The sequence below is a fragment of the Carcharodon carcharias genome, chromosome 18 (genome assembly GCF_017639515.1).
Source record: "Carcharodon carcharias isolate sCarCar2 chromosome 18, sCarCar2.pri, whole genome shotgun sequence".
NCBI classification, from domain to species: domain Eukaryota; kingdom Metazoa; phylum Chordata; class Chondrichthyes; order Lamniformes; family Lamnidae; genus Carcharodon; species Carcharodon carcharias.
Genome location: NC_054484.1, coordinates 70,656,131 through 70,675,950, shown reverse-complemented (window position 1 = coordinate 70,675,950; position 19,820 = coordinate 70,656,131). Strand labels below are relative to the sequence as shown.

Genomic DNA, 19,820 nt, shown 5'->3' with positions numbered 1-19,820 from the left:
TAGCTTAATGAAGATCAAACTTTTGAAAAAAAATTTTTATTCATTCATGGGATGTGGGCTAGTCCAGCATTTATTGCCCATTTCCAATTGCCCCTTGAGAAGATGGTGATGAGTTGCCGTCTTGAACCGCTGCAGTCCATGTGGTATAAGTACAGGGTGGAAGGAGTTCCAGAATTTTGACCCAGTGACAGTGAAGGAACGGCAATATATTTCTGAGTTCAAATTGATGGAGGAATCCAGGAGTGCAGCAATTACATTCCTCACTTCACTTATGTTAATGCAGGTATGATGTCAATCAGCAAATTTGCCACCCTATTAACCTTGATCAGAACTCAACAAAACCATTTGGTGGACAATAAAAGAACCCTGAACTTCTGACACCTCACTGCCTTAACATGTTTTCTCTGTCATCTGTTCAAGCAGTGGCATTAGGTGCGAGCCCCACATCTCAGCTTATTCTTTTCCCTCCTCTCCCATCCCTTGCCCTCCCATTCAGTACTGTAATGACATTTTGTGTCGGCCCTCCAGTAAGCTGAGAAAATGGCGACATTGTTAGCAGTAATTCATGGTGGAATGAGAGTACAAGTTACTTGAAGAAAGGTGGAGTAACGAAAATACGTATTCAGGTTCTATTTATATGTCTACTATTTAGTTATCTTCCATATTGAAAGCGACATACTTCTCTAATTACTTGGTTCTCAGACTTTTGGTTGAAGGGGCTCCATCTATCCAAATTATAATGCAATACCCATAATATGAAAGTGCTGCATGTAAAGAATGTTTTCATAATGCTTTTTAAAAATCAAGTATTTACTTACATATATCAGTGAGATGGGTGTGCTTGCTTCTCACTGCAGAGTCTGTTTATCCTCAGCGAAGAGAGCAGGAATATGGGGAGAGCAGAACGTAGAAAAAGTACTAAGGAAACAGGAGAGAGCAAGAGCCTGGGGTTAACAGGAGCACTGGCTCAGCAAAAACATGGAAAGAGCAAGAGCAAGGCATGCTTCGGCTGCCACTCGTTCTTGCTGTATACCGCGGCACTGTCACATTATTTAGTGGACCCCCTGAAAAATCTCTACGGACTGCCAGAGGTCTGTGGACCCTGGTTTGAGAACCACTGCTCTAATTGAGGGCACCACTGGAGAAACATTTCTGCCACTGTGACGACTCCAATGGTAATATCACACTGTAATGGCTTACAAATGTTCAAACTGCAGAGAAATGCATTATTAAGTAAACATTAATGATCTTAATTAGCTACACTGATTTAGGACGTGTAGGCTAAATGCTTGTGTCAATGCATAATAGTACATTATGAAAATATAATGCAGCTTTAACTGAATGATGGAATTGCCATGTAAGACTCATAATTTCCCTGTAAGTACACCAGAAATAACAATGTTTATTCTAATTTGCAACAGCAATAATGAACTCTACTTTTCACTATGAACTATGTGACTTTAAACCATTAACAACTCTGGTGGCATTTCCTTTCATAAAATATTGTGACTGAAGATGAAGTCTACTGTGTCTTTACCATTTACCTTAAAATTGGAAAAATTATTATTGCAGATGGTGAAGGCTCCTGTTGAAATATCTGTTCTGTTTTGTTTTATTAATATTTTAAGTCATTTCTTTATAGTTTGATTTATTTGAAGAACCTTAAACTTCCCTTCATGCCTCTTGCCTGCCTGATACAATTCATTTGTCTCAACTAGTTGCCAAAAACCCTCCCATTACTCTAATGCTCCCCCCGCTTCTAACAGGATAATTATGTTATCAGTATATAAGAGAGACTGGAACCACCCAACTTCCCAGTAGCTTTCCCTCAATCTGTCTTTGGCAAGACTAGCAGTATATCAAGTGGGCACTTAACAGCTAGGAAAGGAGAGAATCTTGCAGACGAATTAGTATTAGAAGGGGCACACATTGATGAATGTTATGGAATCTGCAGCACGCCCATTTTGTTGGTGCATTAAGTCCCCCAGGTCCCTGCCAACACCAGCTAGATAGCCACAGATCATACAAGCACTTCTTCAAGCCCTGGCTTGGAATTGTTCTAAAATGCCTAATTATTTAGAATGGTTCCATGTATGTGAGTAACGTTTCAAAAGTTGAAATTCAACGTATGTTTCAACTTACTTCTTTTTCTAGTTGCCCACTTTAAAATGTATTTTTGAGACTATCTGCTGAGTTTTCATTTTTTCATATTAACCTTTATGGAAAAATGAGTTCTGTTGCAACTTTCCCTCTCTCCAGGAACAAAAAAAGATATCCCTTCATTTCCTTCTGCTTGATTGCAGCTTAGATTTTCTTCAGAAGCTCAATGCTATAAAATGTCAATTGGCACTAAGGAAACCGCCAACAAAAACTAAGAAAGTCCAGTAAAAGTACTTACAGAAAAAATAGGAGTCTCTATTTCATTCTTGTAACTGATTAAGGTATTCAGCAAAATAATAGGTCATTCAAGATACATTTTCCCATACCAAGGGAAGTTTGCTGTTAAAAAAAGTTAATGTTTGATGATGCTGTTTAGTTTATATTTTTAGTTTCTTATAATGCTACATATTATTTACAATATGCAGGCTTATCCCATGAAAAGCAATTTTACTGTAAACAAAATGTGTACATACAGCATCTTACAATCAACCATTTTGTTTTTCACTAGATTTCATCTAAAGAAAAGAATCGTTCCAGTTTTAGTAACACCCATTATTCAATTATATTATCAAATACATTTCATCTCATCTCAATTTTTAATATAACAAGTATTTAGTCACAGAACAACATATGTTATACTGCAGTTGCTTTAGAATAAATGATAATTATTTTCAAATTGGTGCATCAAATCATAACAAATATGAAACCTCATCTGAAAATTTCCAGGAATGCTAAAACTTTTCCCTTGTATTTTAGTTGCTTTGTAAAACAATTGTAATGCTCATGAATGCAACTTATTCTCTCAATGGGCTTCCCTTTCAGTCTTTGACCAACTAGATCTTGTTACATACGAAGAGGTAGTAAAACTGCCAGCCTTCAGAAGGAAGACACTAGTGTTACTAGGTAAAAAAAAGTCATAATTTAGTACAAAAATTGTGGAATGGCAATTACAAAGCAATACTATTTAAATTCATTTTAAAAGTGAATAAAGACTTCTATCATTTTTGCCTTTTTTTGTGGAAAAGGTGCCCATGGAGTAGGGCGAAGGCACATTAAAAACACTCTGATCACAAAGCATCCAGACAGATTTGCGTACCCTATTCCACGTAAGTGGCGGTTTTTGAAATGTTGTGCTTGTCTGAAGTAATTAGTTGTTAATTTCTTAAATCAAAGTTGCTATGGTTTGTTGGACCGCCATAAATGTTATATATGATGTATTGTATCCACACAAGCATAGGTGATCTTTCTCAGGTGAAAGATCAAAACTAATACCATATTACAAAGTCTTAAAGGTTTGTACTGCCATGCATTTTCATCCAAGTTGGAGGATGGCCTATGCTATGGAATTCTCACAAAGTCAGTGGTCTTCAGAGTGAGTGTCAGACACAAAAATGGGCATTGTTGGTATTCTATCATCACAATGATGCAGTGTCTCCATCTTTTCTGGTTCTCTCTCTGATGAACTGGCTAAGAACTGACACAAACCCCCCAACTGTGATAAATAAGCACAAATGTATGCAATCTGAGATCAAGTTTTGCTTAGCAGCCAATTTATTATACATACATTTATATGTTTGTTGTATATATTTTAAAGACTGGTAAATGATTGTGTTGAACTCTGTCCAATGCTTTTCCAGTTCATTAATTACTGGGTTTAATAATAACTTCAAGTGACATTACTGCGGGATATTTGTAAATATATTTTCTTCCCCGCCTGATGACAGTAATGGGATACAATCCCACAGGGGCTAGTATAATCACATACTGTGTCTTGGCCTGTAACTGAACTGTTGTTGTTTCACAGCAGAATGATAGAGAGAAATTTAGTAAAGTCAATAAACTATTTTTACAAGGAATGAGTGGACATTAGTCCAAATCTTGCTAGAGCAAGGTATCTTGCTGTACATCTGCTAGACATTCTCCTGCACTCATCAGCTTGAAAATTTTTTTAACCTCTAAGTTAGCGGAAGTAGGAGTTGATAATAGTGGAGCGAGGGCAACTGGTACCTTAGGAAATGACTGGTTCAACAGCTGAGTAGTGTAAATCGACCAGAAGTTTTGGCGATTTGCAAACATGCCGTATCTCCTCTTCACCTGAAATTACTGGATGTTATGAGCATTAAACATGGGGAGCATTATTTTCAAAATTTGGGCCATCATTGAGCAATCCTGTTCTCATTGAACTTCCTGGGCAATAGGGTAAATCAGTAAACTTAAATAAAATGACTTCTGTTATTTGTAGAATACTAATAAAAAAAAATCAAACTTTTGGTTGTTTTTCAGAATGTGATTTAGCTCATTTCAGACAACAAAGCAAAAGATTCCACAGTTGGTCTCTTCCTTTGGGTTAGGGAGGGAAAGAAAAACCCAGATCCCCACTGTTGAGCACTACCTAGTGGATTCTGTTAAAAAGTGTGCCAGTCCCCATTATTGAATAGCCTTCTGTTACCTCACACAAAAAGAATGGCTAATGGGGAAAGGCAACTTCATAAACTACACTTATCCAAAATCCTGCCTGTATACTAACTCTCACCATGGGCTGGATTATTTAGGGCACAAGTGGGTAGGGGCTAAAAATCATGCTGCTGGCCAGCATACCAGTTCCACAGTTCCATCCTGCTCCCGGGCCATTTTCCCAGAGGCGGGACAGGGGTGTTGTGGCACAAATACCCTCTCATATTCAGTGGGTGAAAATTGTCCCTGCTAATGGCCACTTAAGGCCAACTATTGAAGGCTGACTAGCATTTTCAATCAGCCTCTCTGTCCCCACAGATGGAGGGGGACTGTGCACCTGACTGGAGCCAGCCTCCCAGCAGACCAGGAGGCAGGCAAACGGATAGGTTGAGAGGCTATCTAGACACCTAGGTTCAGCTACAACCTTAGGTTGTCCTGTGGAGGTGTTCTTCTTCTTCCCCCCGCCCCCCCCGCCGCCGCCCTCAAAGTGGTGGCATAGCTGCTGGATCCATTTTCTTTATTTTAGATTTCAAATGGCTTGAAAGAGGGCACCTCCCTCATTTACTTGCAATGGCATCCTGCTGCTGCTTGAGGACCTCCTGGTAGGCCCCAAGTTCGCGAGCCACCCAACATTCTTAATTGGACAATAAACCTTCTGGCCACTAATTTATCAATTTGGGAAAATCACAGGTGAGGTCACAGGTGACCCCACATTGCGGGCTTCTAACCCCCATTCGAGCCTGCCAGCGAGATCCTGAAGCCTACAGTGAAAATTCTGCCCCATGTCTTACTCACCAAGCACTTCTGTGCTCGTTGACTTATATTGGCTTCCAGTTCACCAACATCTCCAACTGAAAATTCTCGTACTAGTGTTCACATCCCTTTGTGGCCTCAACACACCCTACCTATGTAACCCCCTCGAGCCCTAAATGTTTTCGGACCTTTGTGTTCCTCCAGCTGCAGCTTTTTCGACATCTTCTGCTTCCTTCATCCACCATTGGTGGCCATACTTTCAGCCATTTAGGCCCCAAGTTCTCTCCCTAAACCTCTCCACCTCTGTCTCCTCATTTAAGATCTGCTTTAAGACCCTACCTAGAGCATACCCACTTGACAAGACTTTTAGCCACCCTTCCTATTGTCTACTCTTTTGACTTGGTGTCATTTTTTTATCTGATTACACTCCTGTGAAACACCTCTGAATGATTTTCTATGTTGAAGGCATTATTTAAATAGACTTCATTATTGGCATGATGGCATCCAGCCTCATGTCTCAGCATGTCAGTACTCTCAGTTGTGGAGAACAATATAGTATATTTGTTTATAATATATGCTATAGCTAAATCACTTAATGTTATGCAATTAGTAAGATATAAAAATCTTCAGATGTGGTCATATATTCATTAGGTTTCAATGTAAACCTGTAGATGTCTAGAATAAAGCTTAATATAGTTTCTGATTTAAACTGCCGTGCTTCCAGTGAAGAAATGTAGCTTGAGGAGCCAGGCATGAGTTGGAGCCTTAACTTGTACCAGCTACATCTCTCACTAATATAAGATTATTTGTCTTCATAGACACTACCAGACCTGCCAGAAAAGATGAAGAAAATGGTAAAAATTACCATTTTGTTTCACATGATCAAATGATGCAGGATATTTCCAATAATGAATATCTTGAGTATGGCAGCCATGAGGATGCAATGTATGGAACAAAGCTGGAAACGATACGCAAAATCCATGAACAAGGACTGATTGCAATACTAGATGTTGAGCCCCAGGTATTGACGAACAGTTGATGGTCAGTTATGGATAAGAACAAAAGATTTGAATGTGAAGATTTCCTTTAAAGGCCTTGTTTATCCCACAGCCTGGGTTTAAGGAGTTTAATGTTATTAATGGATTAGCCATGGCTGATACCAATAATGATGTCTCTTATTGACATGGCGTACAGTGTTGCAAGACAGGTGTTCATGTACAATTTGCAAGAGCCATACTCTGCATTCATGTGCCTTTATTGTTTTTACCATCAAATATTTTCTTATGGATGAAAGAAGAAAAACTATGGTAATATTAGCAAAGCATTTAAATACATTTTATTGCTTATTTTCCATTAATTGCCCACATATGAAAGAAGCACTGATTTGTTTTCGGACAACTATCTGGATAATTTAGCTATAATGTTAAAATGTATCTTGTAATTAGATAAAATGCCAAGTACAGTACAAGACTCCTTGGTGACCAAAAAAATTTAATAAATGGTGGCTGAACCATTGAAAACCCCTTAGTGCTGGGTTAATTGATTTCATCTGAGTGCAGTAGGGATACTACAATTGGACTCAATCTCATAGATCATAGAGGTGACATTGGAACAGTTCTGCCCTCCTGTCAGTGTACAGTGACCTCTGGTGGAAGTGCATGTGTATGAACTTTGGTTGAGGAAAGGAATGGGCTTACCCAATATTCTTGGGGGGTCTTTGCAATCAAATAGCTCACTATCGAGGTGTGTCTACCTGGTTGAGGTACTGAAGACAGCAAGCATCATGCTACCTGTACCCCAGCAGTAGGTAATGCTTTCAGGAAAGGAGGAGGGGGAAAAAGTAACAAAACTACATTATGAGATACTATGATAAAATATAGACAACATTTTGCTGATATTCATTAAATCATCCGTTCTTTATAGGAATTTGCTGTTTTCTAAATTTTAAAATGTGAGATCAGGACAACTCTTAAATTTTGTGACTTAAAACTGTATACCTTTTTCTGCTAGATTAGGATTGTTTGCAATGCTGATGGGAATCTAAAATGTGGCATATGAATCTGGACCATTTTAATAATAGCTCTCTGCTTACTTCATTTAAATATTCATCGAAGCAACAAAATGAATCAATGCAATGTTCTTACAGGTAACGAGAATAGATTTTTGAAGAAACTTCTGATTTGCCAAAGGCCCTGACGACCAAACCAGTGTTGAGCCACTGCAGACCGGGAAGATCCCTTATTTGATTCACAAATTAATTGATCTTACATAGGGAGACCTAACATAAGCACCCCAAGGGTAAGGAGGATATATGAGACAGGGATCCCCAGCTCTTGATTACAATCAATAGACCCCACCCTGCTAGAAAATATCACATATCTATGAGCGTAGTTATGAAGCCCTTCAATGCAAACAATCAGCCAACCTCACACATGAAGAATCGCCATTGAAACCTAAAACACAATACATGCAGGAGCCCAGCGTCTGCAGGTCTTTACCTCAGCACATGTTAGAGCCTTGAGGATGAAAGGGGGTCAAGAACACTGGAGTAGATAAAAATATAAAATAAAAGCAAATAACTGAAAAAAATATATATCTTGAAAACCTTCAGAGCTGCTGCTGCCTTAATTGTATTTCCAGATTTTCCAAATATTTGAATAACAAAAGCTCTTAAGGTGATTTGAAAACATCTTTTAATCGACTCTCAACAATGTAGATTTATGTCAAATCAAGTTTTATTCAGTGCTTTATGTACAGTGGATCATAGGAAGAATTGGAATGTTGATGAGATTTATTGTCCTATTAAAACAAAACTAATCACTTTGGAGTAGGTGGAAATTCGCAATAAACACTCCCATGGAGCCACTAAAATTTATCAACGCCTATCCCAGTAGAACATCTGCTTTACAGATTTTTAACAAAATATGCTAAAAGTTGGTAAAAGTTTTTGCAGTGTTCCGTAAAGGTAATGAGGATGAGGTTCTCATTTGGAGAGGTTAAGAATTAATTCAGTTCCTCTAAAATAAGTTTTAAAAAAAACAAATTGTAACTCTCATTTTATCTGCTGCTAGAATTTGTCGAGAGACTACAAACTAATTAAGAATAAGCATATTTACAGTCCCTATTTCCCCAGTCAGTTCATTCTGTTTCATCTTAATTTACATATTAGCAATTTACTCTGTTTCAGGGAATAATATTGATTTGGTCATTGACAGACTTCCTGGAGTGTAGACCAGAAAATGTTGCCTGAAATGTAGTTACCTTGTGGTGCATTATGTGCAGACAAAACAATATGTTCTGGGTTCCTATACAAAAATCAAGTAGTTTTTCTAAATCTGAAAAAATGATGGGTCCACTATTACCTTAAATATGTTTACCATCATGTGTTCTTGTCTTCGTTAAATTTTATCAAGTGTGTCGGGGACCAAATAAGTGAGCTTTGCCCTTGATGCAGACAAAATTCCATTTTCTATGAATGATGCACTCTTCTTCTACTGGAGCTGAGGGGTTCATGTGTCGGACATTTGTGTGAATGTAGTACATGAGATGTAAATTTAACCACATCGCTAGTTTAGTTTAATGCTCAACTCAAGTTTACTGATCCTCTTAACTCTTCATCCCATACAGGCACTGAAGGTTTTGAGAACTGCAGAGTTTGCCCCATTTGTTGTTTTCATTGCTGCCCCAACCATCACTCCTGGCATGACTGAGGTAAAGCAACAACTCTTTAGCTTTATCTTAGTTTAAATTTTATGGATTTTGTATGCCCTGCCTGATATTTTAATCTTTCACTGAATGGGAATTAATTGATCTATAGTGGTGATCTTTGAATGCTTAAATGGATATCCAATTACCAATTTAATATTCTGACAACGATTCCATATGCTTCTTAAAAATTCATTCTTATTAAACTGTTTGAACTTGACTCTGAGCCACAACTATAGTTGAACAAAATGTCTTTTGCTGACCAGAAATGCTTTGTTTAGCAATGGTGTTAACAGTTTTTCTCCCAGAGGTGATTTTTAACTGTTGCTTTCACTGTATAATGGATATGCAAACCTAATTCAGTTTCAAAAAGATAACATTTTTATGGTACGATAGATACTGATGATAGTGGTTGATAGACTATACAGTTAGTTGGTGAGAGTAAAACACTAATATGTCTGCTATGAAATATTTAACACCCTTAATGCCAACATCAACTATGTCCTAATAGACTAGTTTTTTAATGTTTTGATATTATACTTGTATGTCTACATCTAATTCATTCAGTTTAGCTTCAGGTAACTTCTGAACTTATGGCAAAAACTTTTATGAAAGGCATTCTGCTTGCTCTTCTCCATTCAAATTGCAGCCTAGCCTGACAATTGAATTTGCAGGCCGCAGACATATTTCTGGAGTTCTTAGCTCGGCTGCACGCTGCAGCCCTTTTAGATAATGGAGTATTCCATCAAAAGCTGTGGGCAATACCTTATCTGTCTTGTAGAAGTACTCTTTTGTTCTAAAAATGAAAGACTTGCCATTCCTGTATCACTTTTCATGACCACAGAACATCTCAAAGTTCTTCGCAATTAATTAAGGCCTTTTGAAGTGTAGTCAATGTTGTAGTTTAGGAAAAAATAAGATTTATGGATGAATATTTTGTTCCTCAAGGTAGTGAAGTAGAATTTTTTTTGTATTTGAACTCAGTGTTCCTAAAAACAACTTACATTTATATAGTGCCTTTAGTGTATTAAAATGCCCCAAAGCGCTTCACAGGAGAGTAAGCAGCCAACAAAGTTGACAATGAGCCAAACAAGGAGTCATTAGGACAGGTGGCCAAAAGTTTGGTCAAAGATGTAGGTTTCAAGGAACATGCTAATGGAGGAGAGAGAGAGATGGAGAAGTAGAAAGGTGTAAGGAGGTGAATTTTAGAGCTTAGGGCCCACACAGCCAATGTTCAACTGTCAGTAGTGGAACAGAGGAAATTGAGGATGCACAAGAGGTAGGAATTGGAGGAAAACAGAGTTCTTTGCGCGTTCTGAAGAAGGGTCTTAACGACTCGAAACATTAACTCTGTTTCCTTCTCCACAGATGCTGTCAAACTTGCTGAGTTTTCCCATCATTTTCTGTTTCCAGTTCTGAGAGAATTGTTGGACTGGAGGAAATTACACATATAGGGATCAGTGAGGCCTTGGGGAATTTGAACACAAGAATGAGAATTTTGAATTTGAAGCATTGGACTAGGAACCAATGTGGGTCAGTGAGCACAAGGGTGGTGGATGAATTGAATTTGGTCCAAATTAAGATACTACAAAGATTTTTTTTGAGTTCAAGATTATGGAGGGTACAGGACTGAAGGATGGCCAGGAGAGCATTAGAACAATCGATTCTGGAGGTAACAAAAGCATGAATGAGGGCTGAGGTGGCGTGGAGACAGGAAATATTTTGAAGGCGCAAGTAGACATTCATGGTGATAGAGAGGATATCTAATCAGAAGTTCACGTCAGAGCCAAATAGGGCACCATGGTTAAGAACGATCAATTTCAGCCTGAGGTTGTGACCAGGCAGGTGGATGGAATTGGTGGATTGGGAACAGAGTTTTTGCAAGGTTGAGAGAAGTGGTGAGATATAGTGGTGGTGAGATATAGTCAAGTGCCATCATGTGCAAACTGATATCGTGTTTTCAGGCAATTTTCCTAAAGGGCATCAGATAGATCAGTAATGGGAGGGACCAAGGATTTGTGGGACTCCTGAGGTAACAGTGAGAGTGCAGGATGAGAGGCCGTTACAAAGAAACATTTGTAGATCATTTACAAGGCGGTGTGGGTGTGAATCAATACTCTTTCTCTGTCCCTTCAACTTGACTCCAAGTTCATCAGTATTGATATTTGGATAGTTTTGTAATTCCTACTCCAGCCATCCTTCTGGACTCTCTGAATAAGATTGTTATTTCTATTTCTATACTATTTCTATATTATGGTAAGTTTGGTGGTATAAGTCCATGCCCACCAGGAATCAAATTGGGACTGTCCAAACTCATTTGATGTAAGACTGCAGCAGCCAAAAGGAAGAAGACTGTCGCACTGGATTGCAGCCCAGGACCCACAGGTGAATTTACGAGATCACCGTTCCACTGCTATCCAGTCCCCCTCAAAAAGGCACACATTTTATCAGCCAATTGTGGAGCAGTATTAATGAGTTTGTAGACCAGTCAGTTTGAAGGAAGAAAGAAGCATGGTAGCAGCTCACAGCAGTGGGAGCCTAAACTGGTGGTGAGGGTTATGAAAATGAAATCTTAAACAAAGGAATTTGCAGCAAAGATACCCCATGACATAGATGATTTGTAAGAGGTAAACATTATTCATAGAGCTCACTTTTTCTGTATGCAGCCTCTGTTTCACTTTCTCTCTTCCTTTTTAACTGTTTCTATATTTTTTATTTAAACTCACATATTATGTTTATTTTCTTGCATCCTTTCTGATTTTTACATAGCTCCCAAGGTGGTGCAAAAAGCTACCTGTAAGTATTTGCATTAGCCAGGGATGTTTGTATGATTTTGTTTTAGCTGTAGCAATTAGTGATGCTTTAGTTTTCACTGAGAATAGGTTAGCTTTTCTTCTATTCGATGTATATTAGAATGTGACATCAAACTACTTTTTTTTACTGCTTCCTCTCTAATTCTTTTAATTATTTGATCAAAAAGCAGCAAAAAAAGTCATCCCACATTATTGATGACAGTCACGATGCAGACAGATTTCCTTAAACAGATTGTACATACAAACTGGGAGTAGGCCATTCAACCCCTTGACCCTGCTGCACCATTTAATGAGATCATGGCTTTTCTGATTGTAACTTCAACTCCACATTCCCATCTACCCTCTATAACCTTTCAACTCTTTGCTTATCAAGAATCTATCTGTCTCTGCTTTAAAAATATTCAAAGACTTTGCTTCCACTGCCTTTTGAGGAAGAGAGTTCCAAGGACTCATGACCCTCTGAGAGAAACATTTTCTCCTCATCACTGTCTTAAATGGGCAATCCTTTCTTTTTAAACAATGACCCCTAGTTCTAGATTATCCCATAGGAGCATCCTTTCCACATCCACCTTGCTGATACCCCTCTGGATCTTATATGTTTCAATCAAGTCACCTCTTACTCTTCAAAACTCCAAATACAAACCTAGCTTTCTAACCTTTCCTCATAAGACAGCCCACCCACTCCAGGTATTAGTCTAGTAAACCTTCTCTGATCTGCATTTACATCCTTCCTTAAATAAGGAGACCTAATACTGTACACAGTACTCCAGATGTGGTCTCACCAATGCCCTATATAGCTGACTGTGAATCTTCTATTTGAATATTGCTGAAAAGAGAGATATGTTGCTGAAGCTTTTCGTCTTTCACTCATCAGGACAAACGCAAGAATGCCAAATTTCAATTGCGCACAACATTTTATACTGCTGGAGAAAGGGGTGTTGATTGGTTGTCAGGTCAACTCTGATTGGCCGAGGCATTGCCATCTTCTACTCATTACTTGAAAGCATTGTTTTGATCTAACCATATGGTTCCATGTCTAGTTAACCGTACGTACACTATTTTGTCATTTAGCATTGCTGATCAAACAGAATCCAGAAAAAAAACTATATATTTGGTAGGAAAATATTGGGTGGTTTAGTTAAACAAATCCTTTATGATAGATTTAATGTTGTCTCCTGAGAAAAACACAAATTTGAATGAAGCAATTTGCATATTTTAACCAATTTTAGTTAATTGATATCTGCTTTGCCAGTTTCACACACAAGAATATTATTGCATTTATGTAACACATTTAATGTAGAAAAAAGGATTTCAAGTTGCTTCACAAATGGATAAAGAAAACAGATTTTTTTTATTCGTTCATGGGATGTGGGCTTCCCTGGCTGGCCCAACATTTATTGCCCATCCCTCAGTAGCTTGCTAGGTCATATTGGAGGACATTTTAGAGTCAACCACATTGCTGCGCTTCACATGTAAACCAGGTGGGTTGTTACGACCATTTTAACGATTTTTTTTTCCATTGAGTTCAAATTCACCATCTACCGTGGTGGGATTCAAACCCAGGCATTACCCTGGGTATCTGGAGTACTGGCCCGGTGACAATACTACTACACCACCTTCCCTTATCAAACCAAAGAGAGCTAAATTAGGAGGAGTTTAGTGAAAGAAGTGTGCCTCAAAGGAGGAGGAGGTGGAGGAATTTGGAGAGATTTCCAGTAAATGGAACCTAGGCAGCTGAAGTGGTCAGGTAAAGGGAAGTAGGATCCATAAGATGCTGAAAAGAGAAGAACAGAGTGGGGAAAGGGGTAGGACAGTTGTAGGGCTGGAAGCAGTTACACATGGAGGGAGGGATTGAGACAATGGATGGATTTAAAGATGAGGATACAAGTTTTTCATTTCATGAAATGGGAAACAAAAACTCATATATGTCAGTGAAAAGGGATGGTGGATGGTTAGGATGGGATGTGTGCAGCAAAGTTGGCAAAACTTAAATTAATGGAGGTTGGCCGATAGGAAGCCAGCAGGAAAAAACATGGATAAATGCATCCATATGGAGGGCACAAAACCTCTCCAAACCTGCTAATGTTTCATGAGTTCACCAGATAATATTCACGTGATATTCTTCCTCTGCTAAATCATTGTGCCATCCATATATAGCTTTATATAAAGAAGCTGTCATATGAGAGCTTTCCAGCAATCTGCCCCAAACATGGACAAAATTAACAGTCACTTGGATAAATGTGGATTGAGCAAGGAAAGCGAGCACAGATTTGTTAAAGGCAAACTGTGTTTAACTAACTTGTTCTGAGTTTTTTCATGAGTTAACAGAGAGGGATGATGAGGGAATTGCAGTTAACACAGTATCCTTGTACTTCTGAAAGGCATTTGATAATTGTCAGCAAAGTTAAAGCCTATGGAATAAAAGGAACAGTGGATACGAAGTTGGCTGAGTGACAGTAAACAGTGTAGTGATGAATAGTTGTTTTTCAGACTGGATAAAGGTGCACAGTGGTATGGACTGGTTTTCTTGATTTGTAATGATGACCTATACTTGGGTGTGCAGAATACAATTTCAACATTTGCAGATGACACAAATCTTAGAAAGATTGAACACTAATTTGTCAGAGGACATAAGCTGATGGACCATGTGGAAGAATGAAGAGAATCAATATACAATAAAGGATACTTTTCTAAAAGGGAGGTGCAAGAGCAGAGGTGCCTGTAGGTGTAGGTGTATGTGCACAAATTGTTGAAGGTGACAGTGCAGGTTGAGAAAGTGGTTAATAAAGCGTATGATATCCTGAGCTTTATAAATAGCGGCATAGAGTACAAAAGCAAATACTCTGTTTCAGCCTCAACTGGAGTATTGTTTCCAATTCTGGGCATCATGTTTTAGGAAGGATGTTAAGGCATTAAGGAGGGTGTAGAAAAGATTTACAAGAATGGCTCCTGGGAAGAGGGACTTGAGTTATGTGAATAGATTGAAGCTGGGGCTGTTCTCCTTGGAGAAGGGAATGTTGAGGGAAGGTTTGATAGAGAAGTTCAAATTCATGAGGGGTCTGGGCAGAAAGAGTTAAGAACCAGAGGACACCCATTTAAGGTGAATGGCAAAAGAATTGAAGGTGACAGGAAGAAAAACTTCTTTATGCCACGTGTGGTTAAGATCTGGAATGCACTGCGTGTGTCATGGAGGCAGATTCAATCTTGGCTTTCAAAAGTGAATTACTTGAAGAGGAGACATTTTCAGAGCTATGGGGAAAGGGCAGGGAAATTAGATTAGTTGAATTGCTCTTGCTGAGAACTGGCACAGTTCTGAAGGGCTGAATGGCCTCTTTCTGTGCTATAATTATTCCATGACTCTATGACCCTGTACTTTGGTTTACTTTTGAATATTGGAAATATGGAAATACATGTACAGCAGCTTTTCTGTCTTGTCTGCTATATTACTGTGGCAAACTCTATCCCGCAGACATCAGATCCAAGAGTCCGAATTTAGACAGTAAATGTTATTCAAAACCAGCCAATTGATCTGGGCCACACAGGGTTTTATTGCTTTTTCAGGCTTAATCCGGTAAATGCAGTAATCCGCACATATCCTGTCCTCTATAATGCATTGCATTTGATTAATCATCTATTAACCAGATTAGTTCTTCATGTTAAAACTCATTAGCAAACCACTCAAAAACACAAGCTTACTGAGCACGTGGTCTGCACTGAGCTGTTACTGATGAGGAGGAAGAGTCTTCAAACATAGCCTACCTGGTTTATCTCTTGAATAAAACAAATACTAAAGAGCCTCTGTGGCTCAGGTGGTACTCCTGCCTCTAAGCCAGAATGCCCTGGGTTCAAGTCCCACTCCAGGATCTGTTGGTCATGGAAAAACCCAGCTACTGGTGCAGGCAAGCCACTGTGTATTGGTGCCAGTGCCCCGCCTGGAAAAAATGAGGTGGGTTAGCAGCAGAAAGGGCATCTGGCTGTAAAAGAACGACTAAATCCAAAAATGATGGTTGATATGAAGAGTGATCAATCAATATTGTGGTGACCCGCTCCAACATGGGGAAAAATACTGAAAGAGGAAGAAGACAATGACTAAAATATTTCACACATCTGGATTCAATAGAGTATATATGACCTCAATGTTAATCAAAATTGTGGAAAACAAGATATTCTGATTTATACTTAGGCCTTTTTTAGACTGAAATGCCTTTATCAGTTCAATACATCATGGAGAATGTGAAGTTCTGTGTATAGCCTGACAGGCAATTTGCTTTTACTTGCAGCATTATGTTTCTCCAGCTTACCAATTGGTTGATAAATACAACCAAAAATGATGCAAAACACCATCATTTTATAATATGAAGATCAACAATGAACAATTACATAACATAGTGAATCACATATGTGTTGCTCTGACAACACTGCTGCTGTAAGAAAACACATGCCAGTTTATCCTTGACTCAGTCAGTGCTGGTTCAGCCAAGCTTACCAAATGCTAATCTGTTTAGCACATCCTTATCCACTGTTTTAGGAAGATTCCACTTGATTCTAACATAAATGGGCTCCTGTTATACATGAATTATAATTTAATATGTCTTTCTATTCCTCAGGATGAATCTCTTCAGCGTCTGCAGAAGGAATCAGAAATTCTACAGAAAACATATGCACACTACTTTGATCTAACCATAATCAACAATGAAATAGATGAGACTATCAGGCATCTGGAAGAAGCCATTGAACTTGTGTGTACTACACCACAGTGGGTTCCTGTATCCTGGGTATATTAAGGACTATACAGAAAAACCATGAACTTTATCATTCCCTAACACCATCCTGACATTAGACTTTGTAAATGACCTTGCATCAAGTCTTGCCCTTATAGACAGCCTAGGTTAGTGTGCCCTAAATTTTTTTGACTATTGTCATGTCCTACTAGATGGATTGAGAGAGAAAAAAATTACCAAATGCATATAGTGATGGTGTCCCTTTTTAAAGCTTGTGAGGGTTGTACTTGTTATCAAAAATCAGATCTACATATGTCTTCTGATCTATCCATTCCAAATGTTCCACTTGAATCTGCCAAATTTATTTGAATGCTTGTTTTCACTGACCAAATCCCACAAACCTACCCAATTTCTGAAGTAAATGTTTTTCAATTACTATGAATCTATTTAATTTGACAGTATAAGTAGTACAGTCCAACTACCCTGCTGACTATTTGAAACTTAATTTAAATTTGGTGATAAAGCATTATAAATGCAGAATATAAATGTTTTAAAGTCCCCAAATAACAATCAAAAAGTTATAGGCACAAGCATTAATTAATATTTTAAGCCTGCAAAGTTATAGGTGTAGTAAGAGCATGAAGTAGGTTTGATTTTTTTTTTAACATAAGCCAGTCAAGGCTGATAAAGGGATGCCGTCATTTACAATTTAAAAATGTACAAACATTTTAGGAATTTGGATCAGGTTTTACTGCATGTGGACAGTTACAAGCATTCATGCTGTTGGTGTATCTGTGTTGGAAACTGTATTCTACAGCAACGTACATTCCATTTGTTGGAAAAATTACCCAAGGGAATTATTATTCAAAAAACTGTAAACCTATGCACATCCCTTGCATTGTGGGCAAGTTTATAAATGACTGATTTTTAATCATGTAGTGAAACGTGTTTGTACTTTGTTGCAATTTAATTTGTTCTAAGGGGAAGAGTTTTGCCATTTCAAATAAGTGTCGTCTTTGAATATAAATATTTTAATTACGTTCCGTCTGGAAAAAAATGGTTTAATTTTTATCATTGAAGTAAATGTATTAAAAATGCACAAATTTACTAAAGAAATAGTGTGCAAAGAAAAAATAGTTTGTGGTCAGATATAAGCAGTTCAGCTCACACCACTACTTCATTCAGACTGGCCTACAATGCTTCTGAAAATGACAACAAACACAGCAACTGCAATTGGGCATTTTAGAAAAAAAATTGTTCCTTTTACGTGGTCAGCTTTTTTTTATTTTTTTATTATTCCCTAATTGTCTTTCTACAAGCTTATATTGAACTCACCCTAACCCAGCTTTGTAAAATTAAATAGGCTGCAAATATCGACCTTCAGAGCTGCCTAAGACATGTTTCAATTACAGGGCTGTAAGTTCTATACTCTTGTAACTGGTCACTGGTAAGACCAGTATGGTGCTGGCTGTTGGGAACTGAACAGTACCTCTGATCATGTAATATAAAAATGAAAAGACTGTGGAAAAATGTAAACAGAAATGAAGCACAACGTCACAACTGGAATTTATTGAGCATTTTCATATTTTCTGGAAAGTCCATTCAGATGTAGAGAAATGGTATTTTATAAAACTGTTCCCACCAGGATTTTAGAGCACAGACATTGCCTTAAGACATTTTGTAACTTAATTCCTGCTTTCTTTGATGTAATACCATTCTTAACAGAATTGGAAGGATATTTAGATATCTGTTACACATTTCAAAAAGTGCATATTGTTCAATATTGCATAAATGCTGTGGATGCTTTGAAACGCAATTGGCCATGGAAATTTGTATTAAAGGACAAGTGGTACAGCTGAGATTCTTGAATAATTGAAAATATAGATCAATTATAATGGGAACTTTTTTAAAATCATGAATACTTTAATTACTTTTTTCAATCTATATACAAACTGAATAATTTTATAGCTTGTGCTAAATATTTCAACTACAAACACTTAAACTGAAACAATTTGATTTTACTAATATTAATTAACCAAATGACGTTAATTGAATACAATTATGTTTTTATCTGCATTCAGATGTTAACTGTTTAGAAAACATGTCATTGATTTTCCTATCGTGGAACATAAAATGTGTAAATCTTATAGAGATCCAGAAATATCATCCATCATGACCAAGTGTAATTGAGAATAAGTGCAATGTTTCAGGTAAAGTAGGAGCACACTCTTCTCCCATTTGTACTATAAAACATACACAATTTAAAGCTTTATTTGTGCTTAAGCAGATGGAGTTGATCAAATGCCATTGATAATGTACATGATAATTACCAGATAGCGTAATTTCCAAATCCCATAGGCACATGCTCTTCTCTAGTCTGGAGGCAAGTAGAAATTCTGCAATGTAAATTTATCAATATCTGTATGCTTCATTACTGCCTAAGGCAAAGCATGTTTCATGCGATGCAAGCTGGCTGATATCCTTTCTTTTCTCCTTCCCCAAGATGGAACATCTTTCTTTTACACATCAGTCTATATGAAAATTAACAGAACTCAACCAACCCTGAAAAAGGTTTTTCATCGGCACGTCTACAAACGACGTATGAATCAAGAACCAAACTGCATCCAGGCCAACGTCATCCAGTTACTTCTTTTTGGCAGTAATATCTGCCTGTACAATCGAAAACTTGCTTAACATTGTGAAGCAGATGATTTTTAAATGCTCTGTCTGTTGGTAATTAGCAAAGTTCTGCGGGAAGATGTCCCAAGTTCCCTACTGTTTGGTCTATTTGGAAATGATTTGGGAATAATTATTTTATGTATAAAATATGTATATTTAGTGTCAGTCTTGATTCAGTGGTACCACGCTCACCTCTGAGTCAGAAAATAATGGGTTCAGGCTGCACTACACATTGATGCTTAAATTCCATACTGGAATAGTGCTGCACTGGCTGAGATAACTGCCCTCACTAGACATAAAACGTCCCATAGCACCATTTGAAGAAGAACAATGGCATTCTTTCAAAACTGTAGCCAATGTTTATTCCTCAAAATAATATTGCAAAAACAACTACCTGGTCATTTATCCATTTTGTTTTGCAGTGAACTACCTGCCACATTTCCCTACATTACAATAATGGCTGCAGTTCAAAAAGGTACTTAATTAGGAATTCCTGAAATTGTGAAAAGCACTATACGAATGTAAGCTGTTTTAA

The 19,820-nt window shown here is 37.8% G+C and overlaps 1 protein-coding gene across 7 annotated transcripts in view; it reads left to right on the top strand.

The window, feature by feature from the left end:
• caska (calcium/calmodulin-dependent serine protein kinase a) overlaps nt 1-18,463 on the top strand; it is a 494,230-nt gene extending 475,767 nt beyond the window's left edge. For all 7 annotated transcript variants that reach the window (XM_041210838.1, XM_041210837.1, XM_041210836.1 and 4 more), the window contains 5 exons: nt 2,983-3,063; nt 3,186-3,266; nt 6,186-6,388; nt 8,995-9,078; nt 16,493-18,463. In XM_041210838.1, coding sequence (XP_041066772.1) covers nt 2,983-3,063; nt 3,186-3,266; nt 6,186-6,388; nt 8,995-9,078; nt 16,493-16,669 — 626 coding nt within the window. In that variant the 3' untranslated portion in view covers nt 16,670-18,463. The remainder of the gene's footprint in view (nt 1-2,982; nt 3,064-3,185; nt 3,267-6,185; nt 6,389-8,994; nt 9,079-16,492) is intronic.
• Nucleotides 18,464-19,820: the final 1,357 nt, after the last annotated feature.